Source organism: Falco biarmicus, chromosome 9 (genome assembly GCF_023638135.1).
Source record: "Falco biarmicus isolate bFalBia1 chromosome 9, bFalBia1.pri, whole genome shotgun sequence".
In the NCBI taxonomy this organism is placed as follows: domain Eukaryota; kingdom Metazoa; phylum Chordata; class Aves; order Falconiformes; family Falconidae; genus Falco; species Falco biarmicus.
The window spans coordinates 24,225,775-24,243,675 of record NC_079296.1 but is presented as its reverse complement, the minus strand read 5'-3'; the positions used below and the strand labels follow the sequence as shown (position 1 = coordinate 24,243,675).

At 41.6% G+C, this 17,901-nt stretch overlaps 1 protein-coding gene across 4 annotated transcripts in view; it reads right to left on the bottom strand.

Annotated features, from left to right (window-relative positions):
* Positions 1–1,234: 1,234 nt before the first annotated feature.
* Positions 1,235–17,901, bottom strand: part of SORCS1 (sortilin related VPS10 domain containing receptor 1) — a 304,454-nt gene continuing 287,787 nt past the window's right edge. Inside the window, exons 24-28 of one of the 4 annotated variants that reach the window (XM_056352733.1) lie at positions 11,406–11,505; positions 6,478–6,583; positions 6,142–6,302; positions 4,711–4,829; positions 1,235–3,383 (exon numbers count right to left, since the gene is read on the bottom strand). In XM_056352733.1, coding sequence (XP_056208708.1) covers positions 3,327–3,383; positions 4,711–4,829; positions 6,142–6,302; positions 6,478–6,583; positions 11,406–11,505 — 543 coding nt within the window. In that variant the 3' untranslated portion in view covers positions 1,235–3,326. The remainder of the gene's footprint in view (positions 3,384–4,710; positions 4,830–6,141; positions 6,303–6,477; positions 6,584–11,405; positions 11,506–17,901) is intronic. The other 3 variants (XM_056352734.1, XM_056352735.1, XM_056352736.1) reach the window with 3 other exon arrangements.

The window sequence follows — 17,901 nt, the reverse complement described above, 5'->3', positions numbered from 1 at the left end:
ACGAACTTTTTTTATTGTCTCAAGGTATGATAATATCCTCAGAGAAAATTCATATTGGATTTTTTAAGTATTTGGTATATTCTTTGTTTATTGTCTCAGTGTTCAGCCATTAGCAGTGAATCGCTGTGTTGTTATACAAACCAGAAAACAACTACAAATAACAATCAGTCTCTGCCTCGGGACACACAACAAGCTGAAGAGAATGATCTCAAAATGCTTTAGAGGTGCTTGCCAAAACCAGACTTACCGTTTATGGCCAGAACAGACGCCTGATAATTCAGGTGGGCACTTAAAAGATAAAAGCAGATTACATCTACACACAGATCTCTGAGGCACCTGCACCACGACCATGGCTGTGACAGCCGTTCATCCAGGCTGAGTGAAATGTGAAGAAAGGCTGCAGTGTTCACTGTAACATTTTAAGCTAGTAATTGTAATTATAGCGGGATTTTTCCAGGGTGTGAAAACTACACACTCTTCAATAAGCAAATTCATCGTTCCTGGACTTAACATGCAATACCATGTCCTGGGTTGTTTACAATACACAAACACCAGATCTTTGACCCTTCGTGTGTGTATGTAAATTCTTATATCAGGGGTATAAAAAAGGCTACAGAACCGAACTAGTAACCCATTGTAAGAGGTAGAACAAGCTGGTGGTTGCATCCTGACTTAAAAAGCAGAGAAGCTATTTTTTCTTTCCTTTTCTTAGCAACATGTCACTGTCAAGCTGACAGAAACTTCCTGTGCTTCATTTTCTTCACACGTAAAACCTAATTAATCGGTAATGCGAATAATTTAAATGTTCCCTTATCGGTGTTGGCAAAAGTATAGTCAAAAAAGGTATTCTTAAGGAACCTTTCACAGAAAGTGTGTATGGGGAAAGGTAACCATGGGCAGGGATTGGAGCTGGAGTTCCAGGGAACTGCTCAGAGCTCTACCATTGCTTGTTTGGAAACCTTCTGGTTTTGCAAACAGCATTGCACCTCTGCATCCCTCAGCTTTATAAAGCATTTTGACTGAGGAAGTAACCTTCACATTGGCGTCTTGTTACTAGGAACTATATTTTCAGAAGCACGCGAACACCACTCTCTCCCACTTCTACTGAACATCCCTTTCTTTTTGAAGGAATCAGCTTCCTACCTTTTTAATGTAGTTGGGGATCCCAGTCAGGGACAGAGAGCTAAAAAGAGTAACTAAAACACAGGCTTTCATTTAGAGACATAATCTGTTTAATAAATATGACTGTAAAAGCAATAAACAATAGCAATTATACATTACGCTACATCGTATTTAACGAAAGGGAAAAAGAAGATGAAAAAGTACATCAAAAAAAGTAATTTTAAAATTAGAAATAGTTCCAACACTATAAGAAAACTTTTTGATTGGCTTACTATAAAAATAAGTTGGCTAATGTTGGACTTCAGTGGGGAGTATTATACAGTTGTTGCCAAAACTTTCCCATCTTCCCTAAAGCTGTAGTTGCAAAGAAAACAGCGAAGCCATACAAACTGCTATGTTTCTATCTTTTAATCTTCAGAGAAACTACAGAAAGAGGCAGAGGACTCTCTACTGTGATGATCCTTTAACTGCTAGGGGTCTAATATTCTCACACTTGGTATCGCTTTTTTTCTTTGCCAGCAAGTAGGTTGATTTGGGCTCTCCCCAATTTGTGGCAGAGAAATTCTAACCCACCACCACCACCACCACAGCCCTGTCCGGAGACTCTGGGAAATGCCAAGAATGCTGCTTTCTCCTGTTTTAACTCAGGTAGCCATGTACAATGTCTTTTGAACAAAACCCACTCATATTAGGAATCAGGATGCCTCCTAGGTGTGCTGCACTGATTATGAACTGGCGTCTATTTGCCTCCACCTAGCACAGTTAAGTAAGTCTGCATTGGTTACTGTCTTTCTATCTTTGCGCTTCAAACCAAAGTCCTGGTGCTGAGTTTACCTGAGCTGGGTTGGAAATCAACAGCTGTAATGACCACAGGTTAGCCAGATATCCTCTTGGGAGGACTTACTTGAGGATACTAAGCCTGCTTTTCTGCCGCCGCCTTACATAGTCTACCTGAGTATGTCCTGCAGCCCCATTTCTAGTTGCAGTGTAAGATACAAGGTCATGTTATTGTGTACAAGTAATCAAATTATTATTCTGTACAAGAAATCAAATCTTGTACTAGTGTGGTTCTGTGGTGCTGGGGCTCATAACGCGTGACAACAATCTCACACCAAATCCTCTTTTATTCTCCTTCCTCTGCCTGGAGTGGCAGGAATTTGCAAATCTGCAAACAAGGGCTGTTGCCAAGAAGGCCATAGGAAACCACATAGACCTTTCCCTGCTCCCTATTCTTTGGGCAAGGTGTCTTTCAAAAAATTGACAGGCCTCGGGGTGACCCCCAAAAGGCAGAGATCTCCTGGGACTTCCCCAGACAAATCCAAACAATAGCACTAAATGTGGCTGAGGGTGTTACTGAGGCTTTCTCTCAGCCAAAACTGCAGGTGTAAGGCTGGTACGAAGTACAGTGTACGTTCATGCTGGCAATAACCTCCGGCACCTGCAGTATGGACAGACCTCCCTGCCTGTAATGCAGCTCGTTCTGTTCCGTTCAAGGTTAGGAGGCAAAAAGTTATCTTTCAATGGCGTTATCGGTGGGATGCCTTGGTGTGAGCAGGCTAAAAAAGCTGTTAAAGAGTGAGCCTGGACTTGGGGTTGGGATCATCCCCACTTGCACAGAGCCTCCTCGCAGCCGTGGGGCACAGGCAGCAGCTGCAGCTAGAGGAACGAAGGGGAGTGTCCAAAGACAGACACAAACCAGACAGACCAAGAATATTTTCAGTGCCTTTAAACTCCAGTGTGATTTTTTTGTGTCCTATGAAAGTCTGCTGGGGCAGCTAGCCCTCCCGCAGCCCAAAGTGCTAAAAGAGCAGTTAAATCTAAAGCCAAGAACCCTAAATGCCCCTCCCACCTCCCCCAGCCCTTCTCCCCTGGCATCCCAGCCCACCCCTCTCCCTAGAGACCCCCATGCACATTCTTGGCCTACATCATTATGAATTTTCTACAAATTAGAGACAGATCAGAAAAAAGTGGAGGGGTGAGGGGAAGGGCCGCAGGAGTGAATAGTGGTACTAGTTCCTCTCCCCCCACCCCCCACTAAAATTGAACACCTGTACAATGCAGTTCCACTATGGTCTCAGTATAATGTCCACATGCACAGGCTTAAAGCTAAAAACCCTTTGTCATCTGAAGAATTAAAAAGTCCAAATGCAGTGAGTTTTCCTCCTTTTTTTTAAGATGTATATCGGTGTCCTCAGTTCAACCGTTTACATAGGTAGGGATTTCTTTTGTGCTCTGGGGCTCAGCAGCTGTGGAAATACTTCCTGTGGCAAAGAAAGAACAAAATAAAAGTCAGTACATAACAAGTGTGTTTAGCCAATGAAAATGTTTGAAGGTATCACCTTGCTGGCCTTTGGGTTCAACTGTTCCAGACTGACACGTTCTTCCCAGAAATGCTTTCTCGTCATTCAAAACACTGAAGGTGATGTCCTGTTCTTTTGCTAATGAAGATGATTCACTCATGTTGAACAGAAGAAGGAGAGGCCAGAGCAGAGGGTGGAGGGAAGGAGGGGCTGAGGTCCTCAGAGGAAATGTGTAACTCATTTGCAATGATAAGGTGCTGGAAATTTCATATATAACCTTAAGCTTTGCATTTGCAAAAGAAGAGTCTAAACCATTCACATCCAGAAAATAGGGACTGCGGGTTTTTTGCTGCCAGAGTTTAGAGAGAAAATTAAATGATCCAGGGACATTCATTCAGATTCCTCCAAGGAAGGATCCCTGAATGTTAGTCAAAGGGGTTGAAAAAACCTGGCTTCTGAGCAAGCATAAAGAAGAGAAACACCCAATTACAGTCTTGTTTTGTTTTCCCAAAAGAAAGAAAACTCATTAAAAAAGAAATTGCTGATTTCCAGAAACAGATGAGGTGGTTGTATAGGAAAGTGAAGAGCCTTTGCACTTCCTATTCTGTTTACACCTAGGTCCAGACCTTTTCATTTTGTCAGTGAGCTCTGATTCAGTTTCCTCATTCATCTTACTGACAGGATGGAAAAACACTCTTAGGAAGTTTGTTGGACTGATTCCTTTTGATAAAGAATTGAGTCTATGTATCCCATATATTTACCTTTTGTGCTCACTACTGCAGTTGTAGTTGCAAACCAAGGAATTAAAAAAGGCCAGTTTCTGATCCAATACAGTGTCCAGTAGCACAGCTGAGAAACACACAGAATGCTGGCCATTGTAGAAAGCCAGAAGTACTACAATTGCACCAAATGAAAACCTACCCCCAAAATTTGATTTTGACTACTTCAAGGCTTCAAGCGTTTATTTTCCAGCACCAGGCTGCTAGCAGATGACGGACTCTTCCCACTTCAGTCACCTGTGACCTGTTTCAGTCACCTGTGACCATTTCACAGTGACCTGTGAAAACATGTTTCCCTACCTCTGGAACAGCATGAACCATGGTCATTACACTTTTAGAAAGGTGGAGCTCAAAGCCCACCTAACTCTAGAAAAAGAGTTTCAGACCTGAAATTGGGTGTTTCTCCCTTCACATCTTACATCAATTTTGCCTTGGAGGCTTCTGGGGGAAAAAGAAAAAGAAAGCCCAAACAAACAAAAAAAAAAGAATTGTTAAAGTTTAGGACCCACCGCTCCGGGTCTTGGCTTGAAACCTCTTGGTGATCCACAAGCCTTTTGGAAGTCCTCTGTCCAGACTACCTTGGTTGCATTTCCTTTCCTTTGGTTCTGGACTGTGGCCTGGGGTTGCTCTGTATGGGGAACACCACATGGGAAGGTTGGTCCCCTCACTCCATCCTGTGTTGTGCTAAGCAGGGATGTCCAGGTCTGCTGATGAATAGCTGCTTAAAAGCTTTTAATAGCTACAAGATCTCTCCTTAGTGAGCAGGTGAGGAGAGACTGGTATTGATTGCAGTGGGGTTTCCAGCTCAGACATCAGTTTCATAAAGAGACATCCTTCTTTTTCCTCTCAAGTTTTTTTGCAGGCCACAATCTTAGCACATCACATTCCCTCCTTTAATTGCCCTTCCCCTTGCTCCCTCTCTGCAGTAGCTGTGACTCCAAGACTGCTTTAGAAAGAACTCCCATTCATTTTAGGGACATCCTCAGGTGGGATCCTAAGATTTGGTTAAGCTGATGAAATTGTGCAAATAAGGGATCTCAGTTATGACTATGCTTCACTCCTAAGTCAAAACAGCTTATAAACTTTAATCTCTCTAAATTAGGTCCACGTCCTTATTTGAAGGGGCTGAGCCTGCAGAATTATCACCTCACAAGTGAAGCTGAGCAATGTCCCAGCGATGCTGGCTCTAGCAGAACATGTCCCCAGGCTGAAATATCCCTGCTCCATCCCAACACTTTTACTGTAGTCAGGGTAACAGAAAACATAAAAGCATGAGCAAACATGTGACTGATCCCAGTATGCCCGCTTTGAGTCTGTTCACTTCAGGTCCTATCAAAGTCTGCTTTTCACACTTCCAACCACAGAGGCCTGGTAAGACATCAGCCTGAGGGCAAACCCAGCTGTCCAGTGCTGAGATCCCAGGTTTTGCTCGATTTCCCTGGGAATCAGCCAGGCTAGCATTGCTGCTGGCAATAAGGTCTGGCACAGCACAAAGACCACAACAGTAAAAACATCAATGAGCATTTAGCTTTTAAATCTGACTTACCGAATCACCTGCTCACCTCCACGTTCCAGGTGAGGGTGGATGAAGTTCTCCTGGACATGGGGTTTAGCCCCGCAACTGTATCAGCCCCAGCAAAATAAATTAAATTGCCTTACAGCAAAAGTTAAGTGCCAGCAGGATTTTTGGGAAGGGGAGGGGATCTACACAGAGCAACTAGGAGAGAGAAAAAGCCTAAAGTTGTTTCCCTCCCTTTCATCACATGGCAGTGAGGGAGAGGGAAAAGTTAGCAAGGATTCCTGTAGCAAAACTACTGCTGCGGCAGAAGAGGATGGGAGGAGGAGTGTGCAGGAATATGGGGAGGGGGGAGGCTGAGAAAAGGGTTAGCCAATTATAAGTCAAGAGTCTGACCAGCTGCGGGATGCTGCAAGTTATTTACCTATGGGCTGGACTTCCAACTTCTCATCTACTAGTTGCTCAGGGCTCACCAGCTCACTTTGAGGGACATTAGGTATGCTTTCCCTTTGACTGACTGGACTGACCATCTCTTGATCTTTTTCATTCTGCATCTGTGCATATATATTAAGGCCAGGAATCTTCCTAAAACATTAACAGAAACCATCATTGTGGGGTACTCTGGCAGATGATGTAGTATCAGCTTTTACAAACCAAGAAATAAATCACTGCAAAAAACCAAAACCCAGCAAAACAAAACCCAAACACCTCAGTGAAAGGCAGCAATGGGGAGAAGGCAATGGCTCGGGGAGGGTCATACCTTTTGAACTTGTAGATTACAAACACAGCTAGTCCCACAAACACGACAGAGAGGAGCATCAGCATAGCTGAACCACTGTGACTGGGAGTGAGGTCCACCAGGGGAGCTGCAAGAGAGGGGGAGAACGTTAGAGCCACCCCCACCTGGAGTGAAAGTTGCACCCTCCAGAAGCATAGTTCATTCTCCCCTTATTGCACATGTAGCAGGTCCCATCTGTCCACATGTCTCTGGGGCTTCCCACCCTTTCTAATCCACCTGGAAGTAAACCTGGGTTCAGACCACTTGTGGTGCTCAGTCTACCCCTTGATGTCCAGTTCCATAGCTTTCCCCTTAGAGGCCTTTCTTCTCTGGCCTATTAGAGGACTGCCTGAAACATATTTCCTCATATTGCAGACAGTTACCTAAGGTAGTTGCAAAAGGCGTTACCTGGGTACCAAAACTGGCATTTTCTGGATGATCCTGGAGCTATCCACAGGCTAACTTGTTGTGTTGACTTTCTATTTTGTTTAGAGTTAGTGTGGACAGCTCCCAGTGCCTAGTGAATAATGAGCAACTGGCTCAATTTTACTGAAGCAATGATGCTCACCAAATATATTGCTCCCTGCTCAGTCCTGTTCCTTCCTGACCAGAAGTGCAGTGCCTTCCACAGACACTGCCTTATCATGGCAAGCTCTTCTCACACCTCTGACATTTTCAATTACTTCCTTTATCCCTTTCCTACTCTTCTGAACGTGTTCTACTGTCTCCTGGTGCCCTGCTCTCTCCCACAAGTCTTCCATACAAGAGAGTACACAGGTTCAAGAAAAAAAAAAGAACACCAAAACCAACCCTAACCAATCAAAAAGCGTTTCTGTGCTTCTCCTCAGAGTTTTGTTCACCACCTTTTCATGGCTCCTTGCAAAATAAGGCCACACAAAGCAGCCAGAAGCATGGCTCTCCCAGAAATACAAAGTAAATTGTATTAAATAGAGCTTCCATCATTCATATACACACACAGAAACAGAAAGGCATCTAGCACGCAAAAAGGGACACACATAGGTCCAGTAGTCTCTGTTCTTCGTGCAGACACTAATAAAGCATACTTAGACAGACACGCAGCTGTATCTGAGCCATTATACAGAGCCAATGCACACGGCAGATACACCCTCACTGGCTGTCTCTATCTGGCATTACACATAGAACAAGGTGTAGGTAGTGCCTTCCTCTGCAAGGCAATGAAAGTTAATTTGAACTGCTGCCATACACGTCCTCTTTCTCTTGCCCCTCTTCACATCCTCTGAACAGACCTATCCTAAACCAGAGCCAGAAGACACAAGAAAACATCCACACACAAGCAAATACTTCCTCAGGCACACACATCACACACACACAGGCTTTCAGCTGTCATGTCCAGCCTGATAAAGTCAAAATTTACAAAGAGAAGTATGAAAACTTCGCCTTCCCACACCACGCAGGCATGAGCATAAAGCCTCAGGAAGGTTAGGCACTGGGATAAAATGATCCATTGTTATGAATTCCTCACACATCTCCACTCTGCCCCCTTTCTGTCTGTATTTTTTGTGTCTCTGCAGTTCTGTGGGATGATAAACTGGCTCTGCATCCCATTCAGGCTCAGCATCACTCAATGTTCTTGTTATAATGCTGCACTGAGAGTCTGCTAATAAACAGCTTTTTAACTGCTTTGTGAGGAATATTGGTGTATTTTACTTTCCCTTAAAGCTAAAATTGTTGTCTTTTGAGTTGGGGACTTTGGTTTGTTTTTTTTTTTTTCATGAGAAGAAGGAATGAGCATGATGAATGAATTGCAGCCTGTTGTCCGTAATTGCCATAAATGAATCCCTCCTCCACTGTGGCCTGAACAACGAAGACTAATGTATGAAATGTGCTGAGTCCAACGCCTGTCACTCTTCTGCACTCAGGGAATGCACATGCTCACGTACAACATACACACACACACAAGAGGCTCATTTCTACAAGTTCTGCTTGAATACCCACACCAAGATAGTTTAGATTCCTGCATTTAGGTTCCCAGCAGCTCCCCTGCTGCAGAAATTGCTGCTGTGCATGACCAGGCACACACACAGGGAGGAGCACGCATGTGCACTGGGGTGTGGGAACTTAAATGTAGGTGTATGTACACATACATATGCACTTAAAAAAACACATGCTGAGCTTTGTGGTTCAGCCAACTACAGCCCATAGCATCCTGGAGTCCAACACAGGGTCACAGTGAAAAGTCTGGGAAAGAAGGGATGCAATAGACCAGAGCAGCACCTCTGGGCCTTGCGCATCCTGCTGGGTTGTGTTTTCTAGGGATTGCTTCTGGTGCTGGCTTGTGTTTTCTAGGTCTCCCTGCTTTGTTTTGTTTAATCTTTAACAAAAGTGTGGATTTCAAAAGAACAATTCTTCTTCCTTGACAACCAAAGCAATAGTTTTCGGCAGCAAAGTATCATTCTTTTGGTGTTCTGCCAAATTCTAAACCGTACCCAAATTTTTATGTGATTAAATTTGGCCTTGTATTTAGACAGGGAACTAAGTCATGACCTCTGCAGCTTGATAAGGAGCCATATTCCCTCAAAGACCTCACAGTGGCTGCTCTCTGGACTTTTTAATGTCTAGTTTGGCAGTCCAGGCTCATTTTGCATTCTTACTGAATCATATTTCCGCAAGAGACAAAATCTTGCAGTGTTCCTATAGGGCAACGTGCAGCCAGTTACAGCAATCCAACATCTCACCAGTGGTTTCAAAGAGTACAACAAAGCCCACCTTGCAGGACAAATGACTGTTTGCATCTGTCATGGACAAAAAGTACTCAGTCCCAGTGTGTGTCTAAATACAAATATAAATGTTCATTTTCAGTGAGCACAACTAACATGTATTATACAGCATCTCTGAGCCAAACAGACTGTGCTTCAGCCTGAGCTAGCAAGAAACAGGCCAGCACGTGTCCGGGGGCCATACTATTATTTAGCATGGCAGTATGCCACACTGATAGATCCTGCCTTTTGGTTCATTCAGGGCAGCAGACAAGGTTTAGCAGTTCAGAAGAGTGCTACAGTACCTCTGCTAATTATTTGGCTTCAGGACAGGAGCTACCCAGCTTTTAGCCAGCTCTGAGCATGGAGGTAGCAAGTGGGGACCCTGTGCACTCCCTCATGCAGAGATGCCATAATTCCTCTCCAAGAAGCTGCAGGAGGCTCCTACATACAGCACAAAACTTGGATCTAGATTCATCTTGTATTAAAGGCAGGGCTGGATATGTGATTTTAAATGTCATCTGTTTCCACTACATGAAATCAGGAATGTCCTTTCAGTAGCAAGGGGTAAGGATGAGCCTTTCCCAGGAATATCTGATGTGATTCTTTCTAAATATAATTTTTTAGAAAAGGCCTCAGGGATATTCAGAGCCAGAGTAGTCATGCCTAAATGTTCATTTGGGATTCGATCTTGACTGTAATGAACACTGACCAAAATGGAAAACATCCATGTGCATTGGCAGAGCAAATGACCAGAATGAGCAATTGCAGGTAACTCCACATTTGAAGCTCACATTAAGATGCTTTCAGGTGTGTTTCTTTTAAGAAAGAGGCACTGAGCATTTTCTGAAAGTACATATAGTATCACTAATCATCATTGAAAATTCAGACCAAGGATGGCTTCTCTGATAACAATCACTATGTAAAATGGATATGAATTTAAATCTTAAATGTAAAATCGTGCAATTCTTCTGTGTCATATGTCTATTACATTTTTCTCTTACAGTCTACAGGAGAAAAAAACATCAAAGTGACTTCTCAAGCTGTTGTGGGTTTTTGTTGGTTGTTTTTTTTTTTTTTCTTTTCTTTAGAGGTTATTCAGCTGTGCGGTCTCTGCTGTTTCATGCTTTTGGTTCTAACATGTCTAAAAGCAAGTATCTGTTCCACAGCTAATGGAAAGCAGAAACATGTAGAAATATTCCCAGGGCAGATATTAGCAAGTTCTGCTTAGAAAAAAATGAAATATTGCAAACACCAGGACTTACTTCTGGAGGGGTTTAAATGCAGTTGCATTATACCCTTTCCTAGCAGCCACTTTGCCCTTTCCCTTTACAGACAAGGCAGAACATGGACTAACACCAGTTCGGGCAGACCTGTTCTTATCATAAGAAGCTTTTTGGAGAACAGTTTGCTGGTATAATTGAACTGAGGCTTTTGCTAACTTTGCAAGTCAGCAAAAGAAGCTGATACCAACTGATCAGAATCACCAGCAGCTCCTGAACAAAAGGAATTCCTAAGAGTCCTGAGCATGAATTTGTTCATCCCAGCTCTTGTAATAGTTAAATTGGGCCTGTGCTGTGAAATGAGGATTTAACATACAGAATAGACAGAGATGCATGCAATTAAATATCAGGACTTTGGAGATGGCTAGTTAAAGCCCAAGCTGCCTAATCTTATGTTTGTGCATGTATAAATTGACTCTAGTCTTTCAGACTGCTGAACAACTTCTGAACTGTGCTCAGCTGCTTTGAATGTTTGTTGACTCTAGAATATCTGAGTATCTCCAAGGTTAGTTGATAACCTTTGCACCCTGTGATCCAGGCTGAATACACCATGGTGCTGCTTAGCTGCTGAATATTTCAGAGACAGCCAAGAAATACACATTTGTACTGCTACTTATCTGCATTTCCAACAACAGCAGCAAATTATTGCACGTAAGTAAACAAAAGGATTAGTCATAAATGCAAAAGTCACTATATCTTTTGGGCATGATAAAGAAAGGGGAGGTGGAGCAGGCATTTTAATGTCTGCCCATACACTGAGTTGTTACTGTGACATAAAAATAAGAAATGTTTAAAATGCAGCTGGTAGCATACTACTACCATCCAGGAATACATTGCTTTCTGTGCTACAGAGCAACAGAGAGGGTGTACACAGAAAGAGGATACTGACCTGCTGTTAAATGGGCAGCATGGACAAGGATTCGAACTCCTGGCTTCAACTCAAAATGGACCAGGTTTTGGTTCAGTTTCTGGATCAGTCTTTCTGAAATCTGGAAAAAAGGAGAAAAAAAGAAATGCATTTGTTTCTTGGTCATTGGTTTAGATTGCCAATAGGTGGGTAGGAAACGGAGCTGCATGCAAAGCAAAGATTTTGCAGAGACACCAGACTTTCCAAGCACAATTTCCTGTCACCTTACAAAGACGTAGTTTGTGAAAGCTGAACACATCTTGCCAGTAATATGTCCAGAGTGGTTTGTGTACAGTTGGCAACGACTGATAGCATCAAGCTGCCCTGTCACACCTATGTAGGAGTGGCCCAGCAGCAAAAGGGAATTGGGCCCCAAGGAAACATTGCACCTACACATGGCAGTGTCTGCAGGACCAGCCAGCAACAGCATATCAGTGAATTCCATTTACTATTCAAGCAAAGAGAAACATTTCAATAGTTAACACTCCTTTGCTCATAACAAATAACTTTTTGCCTCTTGAGTGGTTCACTCCATGACCTTAAAGCATGTTCAAAATATCATATACCTGAATCACAATGAATAGTTAAAGTCCTTGGTCAAGCTTGCACTTACATTTCAAGTCCTAAAACCAAATTTCATTTCATACATCTTTGAGTTTCAAGCCAACTGCTCCCTAAACCTTAAGTATGTATCAAAACCTGTTCAAATCTGGAAGTTTTTACTGATAACAGAGTGTAGCTTAAACAAAATGCATGTTCCATCTATTCTTATGGGTTACACGCAGAGAGAACATGCTCTTATATTATCTCTTGCATAGGCGAGACATTCCACAGAGCTTTTATATCACTAGATTATCTGGCCATAACTCTGATGACAATAGAGCTGTAGCAGAAATGAAGCAGGTTGTTCCTCCTTAAAGGACAAAACAGAAAAGATGAGCATTTGCTCAGCTAAGACCCCATGAAATCCGTATTTTTACAGTGAAGAAGCCAAGCTTTGGTCCAATCTGTTCCTAAACATTCCTTCTTTTGTCAGTTTGTCACAATATGCAAAAAGCCATTTTCTCTATATTGCTCCTAATTATATTGAAGAAGTTCGCAGCATGTTGCCATTAAAAGCAATAAATCCAGATAGATTAATAAAGGAATGGAAGCCTATAGACACGGTGCTGATAGGTTGTTTTGAGTCTTTGGTTCATTTGCTAGACATTTCATGTATTTTACATTTTCTTACAGCAGTGAACAATTTTCCTATTGAACACAACCAATGTTCTGCATGTTGGTTTATTAGGGAGAAGTGGTTGGAAAACAGCAAAAAAATACCCCCACTGCATAACGTTTAAATGCAGTTGCTGAGAACGTTGTGTTTTTATAGCCATACCAAGATCAAGAGGAACTGTATTCTGGTGCTCACCACTTAATTTAATTTGTTTTAAATAAATCCTTATTCCTTCTTGAAGATTAATGAAAAATTGTCAGAAAAAAGAACATTCCAATAATTTTTACACCATCTTTTTCATGTTCTTCATTTTTGTCTGGTTGAATTATTTCAGTAAATGCTATCCAGATATGATTAGATGTTCCTTGGCTATCATTCATCACAGTATGAGATTTATCTGCCTCTTTTATTTTTTTAACATTCTTAATGGTTCTTTCAATACTCTTGGCTTATATACTTCATTTCTGGCTGCTGATCACTTGAATAGGTGCCTTTGGTCCAATATCAATTTGGCAATAACTCTTACAGGCATTTTATTTATATTTTTTAACATATCTCTTTAAAGTTTACAATTTTTTCATGGGTGCCAGAATGAGCAGTGAATATATTTCTTCCAATAGCAAGAAAAAATACCACCTGCTTACAAAGAGCCATCTGCTGATCTCAGAGCAGCAGGGATGGTGACACAAAGATGTACAGTACATGAGAGAAAGCCTGGGAAGCAAATTATATCCCTCTTTAAGAATTTGAGCATATTAATAACCAAGATTGACGACTATAAAGAGTGCTTCATCTCTAAAACTGGAGCAACAGATGCAGATCGATATGCTGTAAACAGGTACATTAATGGCTCATGTAAATAACAGGAGAAATATCATCCTGGACATTTCTAGTCCCAAACATGACTTGACAGGTCTCCTCCATACCCCTGCAGGAATTACCTTGCTTTGTGCTCTGAGATCCTGATGTTGTTGGGGCAGATGAGCCTCGGAAAAAAAGCAACCACAAGACAGTAAACTGAAGGAAAGAACAACCACACTGTGTCATTCCTCTTCAAATTCAACATTGTAATAGCTGCACAAAATTGTCAGAGAAACAGTAAAGGTAAAAGCTATACATGATGCCTTCTATACATAAAGAGGCTTAATGTGATCTATAACTGAGAACACAGCTAGCAAATGTTTCTGTCTAGTACTGGAGAATGGTTTCATCAAGGATTTGGGCAAGACATGGAAGAATGGGAGAACCTCAAGAAAGTCATCATGAGAAGGGACCAGAGACTTTGTTGGGCACTAGTGCCTTACAGGAACACTGACATCTCACCTAGCCTACCTAAGGACTCCTGTGGCACAGAGTGAAGAGGGCAAAACAGCAGCACTGGCAGGGGCATTGCGGCGGAGAGTTGCTGTGGCAGCCTCCCAGCAGGAAAGTTGAGTGTGTGAGAGAAAACTCAACCAATATTCTTGTCTGGCGAGCCAATGAAAAGGAGTAATAGGGAGGGAAGAGGCAGTAAGAGTGAAGTAGTAAGAAAAAGAAAGAGAGAAATAGTCACAACTGAAGTTTATTATTAGTGTATTGTATTGCTACCTGATCATGAATAAGGAGCTCATTATGCTACATCCTGTACAAATGCAACTTGGAATAAAATGATTTCTGCCTGAAACCATCAGTAACCTCAGCAGAGGCTTGAAACAGCCATCACTGTTCCAGGACTATATGCAAAATGTCAAAACAGGCAGCAACTGTTCAGGCTGCTCAGGGTATACAGTATATTTCCTTGGCTCAATTAATTATATGCTCTCCCAGTGGCTTTTTGGGTGCAGCTTTTTTGCCTGGGTCTTTACAGAATCTGAACAAGTCAAAAAATGTGTAACAGCCTGAGACCTTCAAAAGCACCAGAAGTTTTTATAAGAATAAGGCATCTGCCTTCCTCAGGCAGCTCTGGAGATTCCTGACATGCACTTCTGAGGGAAGAACAGACATGTTTTTAAAATCCCTGCTTGCTTGCTACAATATTTTCATTTCTCTTTATGTGGTAAGTTGGATGGTTTTTGATATAGACATATAGACAGTATAGAAAGAGGGAGAAAAGTGCATTTCTGTTCTCAAAAATATCTGAAATAGAAATCATACACGATGTTTTACAGAAGTCAGTATTTGAGGTCAACAAGTGGGTTACACACAGCTAGAGGGCCAAATTGGGATTGAACGCTGGTCTCCAGAGTTGGACCTGACAATGTTTCTGGTCCTCATGCAGTCCCAAGGGGATCTGTAAACCACAGATCACTCAGGCCACTCACTTTGAGGTTGGAGAATTAGATCTTCTGCCTTTCTTATTCTATCAAGTCTATTTGTAGCTCAGTTATCAGACGTTAATCTAGTTCTGACTCACATAACCTGTTTACAACATTAATAAAGTGTCTTTGAAATAAATCACACAAAAACTGATCTCAGTCATTGAGATAATGAAAAGTTTTCAATTGGTCTTATGCTTCCCTTTATTTCTGCATTCAAAGGGGTACTGTAGATGCATTTTTGTTTAAAAAGCAGATAAAGAAACATAGAAGTGCTTTGGCCTGTTTCACAAATAGCTGTGCAACTCCCGTTGAACAGGTAGACCTTCAGCTTGGGGACAGGTTGCCTTCAGACCTGCCCTTGTTCCCCTCTCACTGCTGGAGATGCAACTAACTCAGCTGAAGACAAAACTTAGAATAGCAACCTTCTAATTTATAGTCTTCACGTGTCTCCCTTGTGAAAATAATTAGCTTTCAGAATTAGTTTTGGTCCTTAACTGAGCCTCATTGACTTTATCTGCTTCATTTGCAGAATTAAGCATGATGTGCAAAAATAATTCAGTAATAGAAACCATTCTTCATGTATCATTTTTCATCAAAGGACACATAATGAATAATAATAACAGTCAATTTGTGAAGGAAAAAAAGAGATTCCAATTTAAAAATGGAACAAAACAAAAATTAATTTGGCTTCTCTTAGCATTTTGTCAGAACTAGGACTGTGAAAGAACCATGTGCACCAAGAAACAGAATTATCACTCAGAAGGGCATTTCCCCATACTTTTATTGAATTTTGAAACCTCTGGTGTAAATTGGTTTAGACTAATTGAATGTGATTCAACTATGCCCGTATGTACCAGCTAAGAATCTAGATAATTTTATAGATACTGTGTAAGGATATCAACTAAAGAGTGCTACACTTCAATTCATAGAGCAAATCGATAAACAACTAGGGAAAGAACTATGCACATCGATTGGTAGAAAGTGACTTGAACCATCATTACAGAAGTGAATCAAGAGTCAGGGCAAATGTGCATTACTTTAAACTGTGCCACTGGCCCTGCATAACCTTGGTTACTTCACATCAGGCCTCTAAAGCTTCCTTGCCTTAGCATTGAAAAGAGCACAATCACTGACTTACAGGGTCCAGCAGGGATTTCTTGAGATCTTTTAATGAATGATGCTAAATTCAAGCTGCTGTGAGTATCCAGAGGTACTGTGAGAGCACAAGGCAGAGGACATTGCTATGGTTACTCTGGGACAAGATATGAACACAGAGAGACCCTGGACATAAAAGCTTTAGATGAACAAAGGTCACCAGAAGGAGTCTTGAGAATCGAGGGCTGCTCTGTACACTGAGCAAAGGATGAAAAGGCGGGAAGGATGATGGCCACACATGGCAGGAGTTAACTCAAAGACACTAAGACAAGATATTTAGACAGCCTCTTCTACGGCACACAAGCAGCTGATCAAGAAAAGCTGGCTAAGGAAAAAAGCCCTTGGTACAAGGTCTTCTGGTTCATGTTATTCCATTCTCTCCCTACCTGCCTTTACTACTTAAATATGGGCCCAACCTTCCCTAAGCACCCACTGGAAGACTTGGGCTGCATACAAAGGTATAGATGTTAAAAAAATCTCTCCTAGTAAACACTAGATGATTTACCCTTCTTCCTGGGATTTATTTTCCAGGACTGATTGTCACCATTTTTGGTAAGATTTGAAGGTGGTCACTGTCATGATCTTGTTGCTAAAATATTTTGGTGACAGGTACAGATGAAATACATCAAAGGAAAGAAAAGTAGTGAAAGTAAATATGCTAAAACCCTAAGGCTTAGGAGGGTGGGTGGGAAAAAATGTATAAAAATAGATAGAAGCTCCATCAGCTACAAAGAAGCAGAAGTAAAACTAAACCTGCTTTAAAGAAAGAATCCTAAGACATATACACATACAGGCTTCCTACTCTCTATAGTGTTAAATTCGCCAGAGGTATTTCATCTCCTCAGTTCATTACTGCCCATTTGATATTCAGTCACCCATGTAATTTCCCATCTCTTCGGCTGGATACAGATACTGGCCACAGCTGCGACATGTTGAGCACAGTTGGCTACCAACCAGCTGATGTTGCCATTTGCCAAAGACTCCATCATGCTTGCTACATCGCTGATACCTCTTTTCAGAGGAAAAGAGTAATGGCCTCAAATGGCATTAGCTAGTTGCTCCTACAACTACTTTGCATTCTGCTTTTACAGTTATTTTGAGTGGGCCAGGTAAAAGCATGCAAATGGAGAACTGAAGGGAAACACACCAAAACACTGAAACCTTTACATGACATGAAAACATCACTTTAGAATTCTCATGTTCTGCTTACATCTCATTTGACTAAGAGGAGATACATTTGCTGTGTTTGACAAAAAGCCTCCACTAGCAAAAAATGTGGATGGAAGATAATTTGTGAAATGCATAAATAAAAAAGATAACCCGTTAGAATCTTCCTATTGAGTAAAACCGTACACTGAAATAAATTGAGTAAGCATATCTGTGTATTTGTATCACTGCCCTCTACTGAGTTAAGAGTAGAATATCTTCCTACCATGCATTTATATTGAATAGGATTAGTGCTAAAAATTACTCAAAAATTACTTGAAATGCTACTAATTAGAGGTTTGTCCTTCACTGAAGAGAAAGAATTCAGTGCTTTTGAAGCAGCAGATCTGAATTCTGTAATCGTCACATTCACCAAGCCCATCCATAAAGATTGTGTAACAACTGCATACTGGCCCAAGCGGCCAATGGTGGTTGTGGGTGGCTGTTTTTGCAAGACTTGGGATATTTTAGTTATGTGGCAGTGAGAACATGCAAATCAAACAGCAGCGTTTTACAGCTGCCAATTATTTCTACATTTTTAAGCAGGTTGGTTGTCTGTCCTCAGTTACTATAAAATGGGAAACCAAGTGCTCCAACTGGG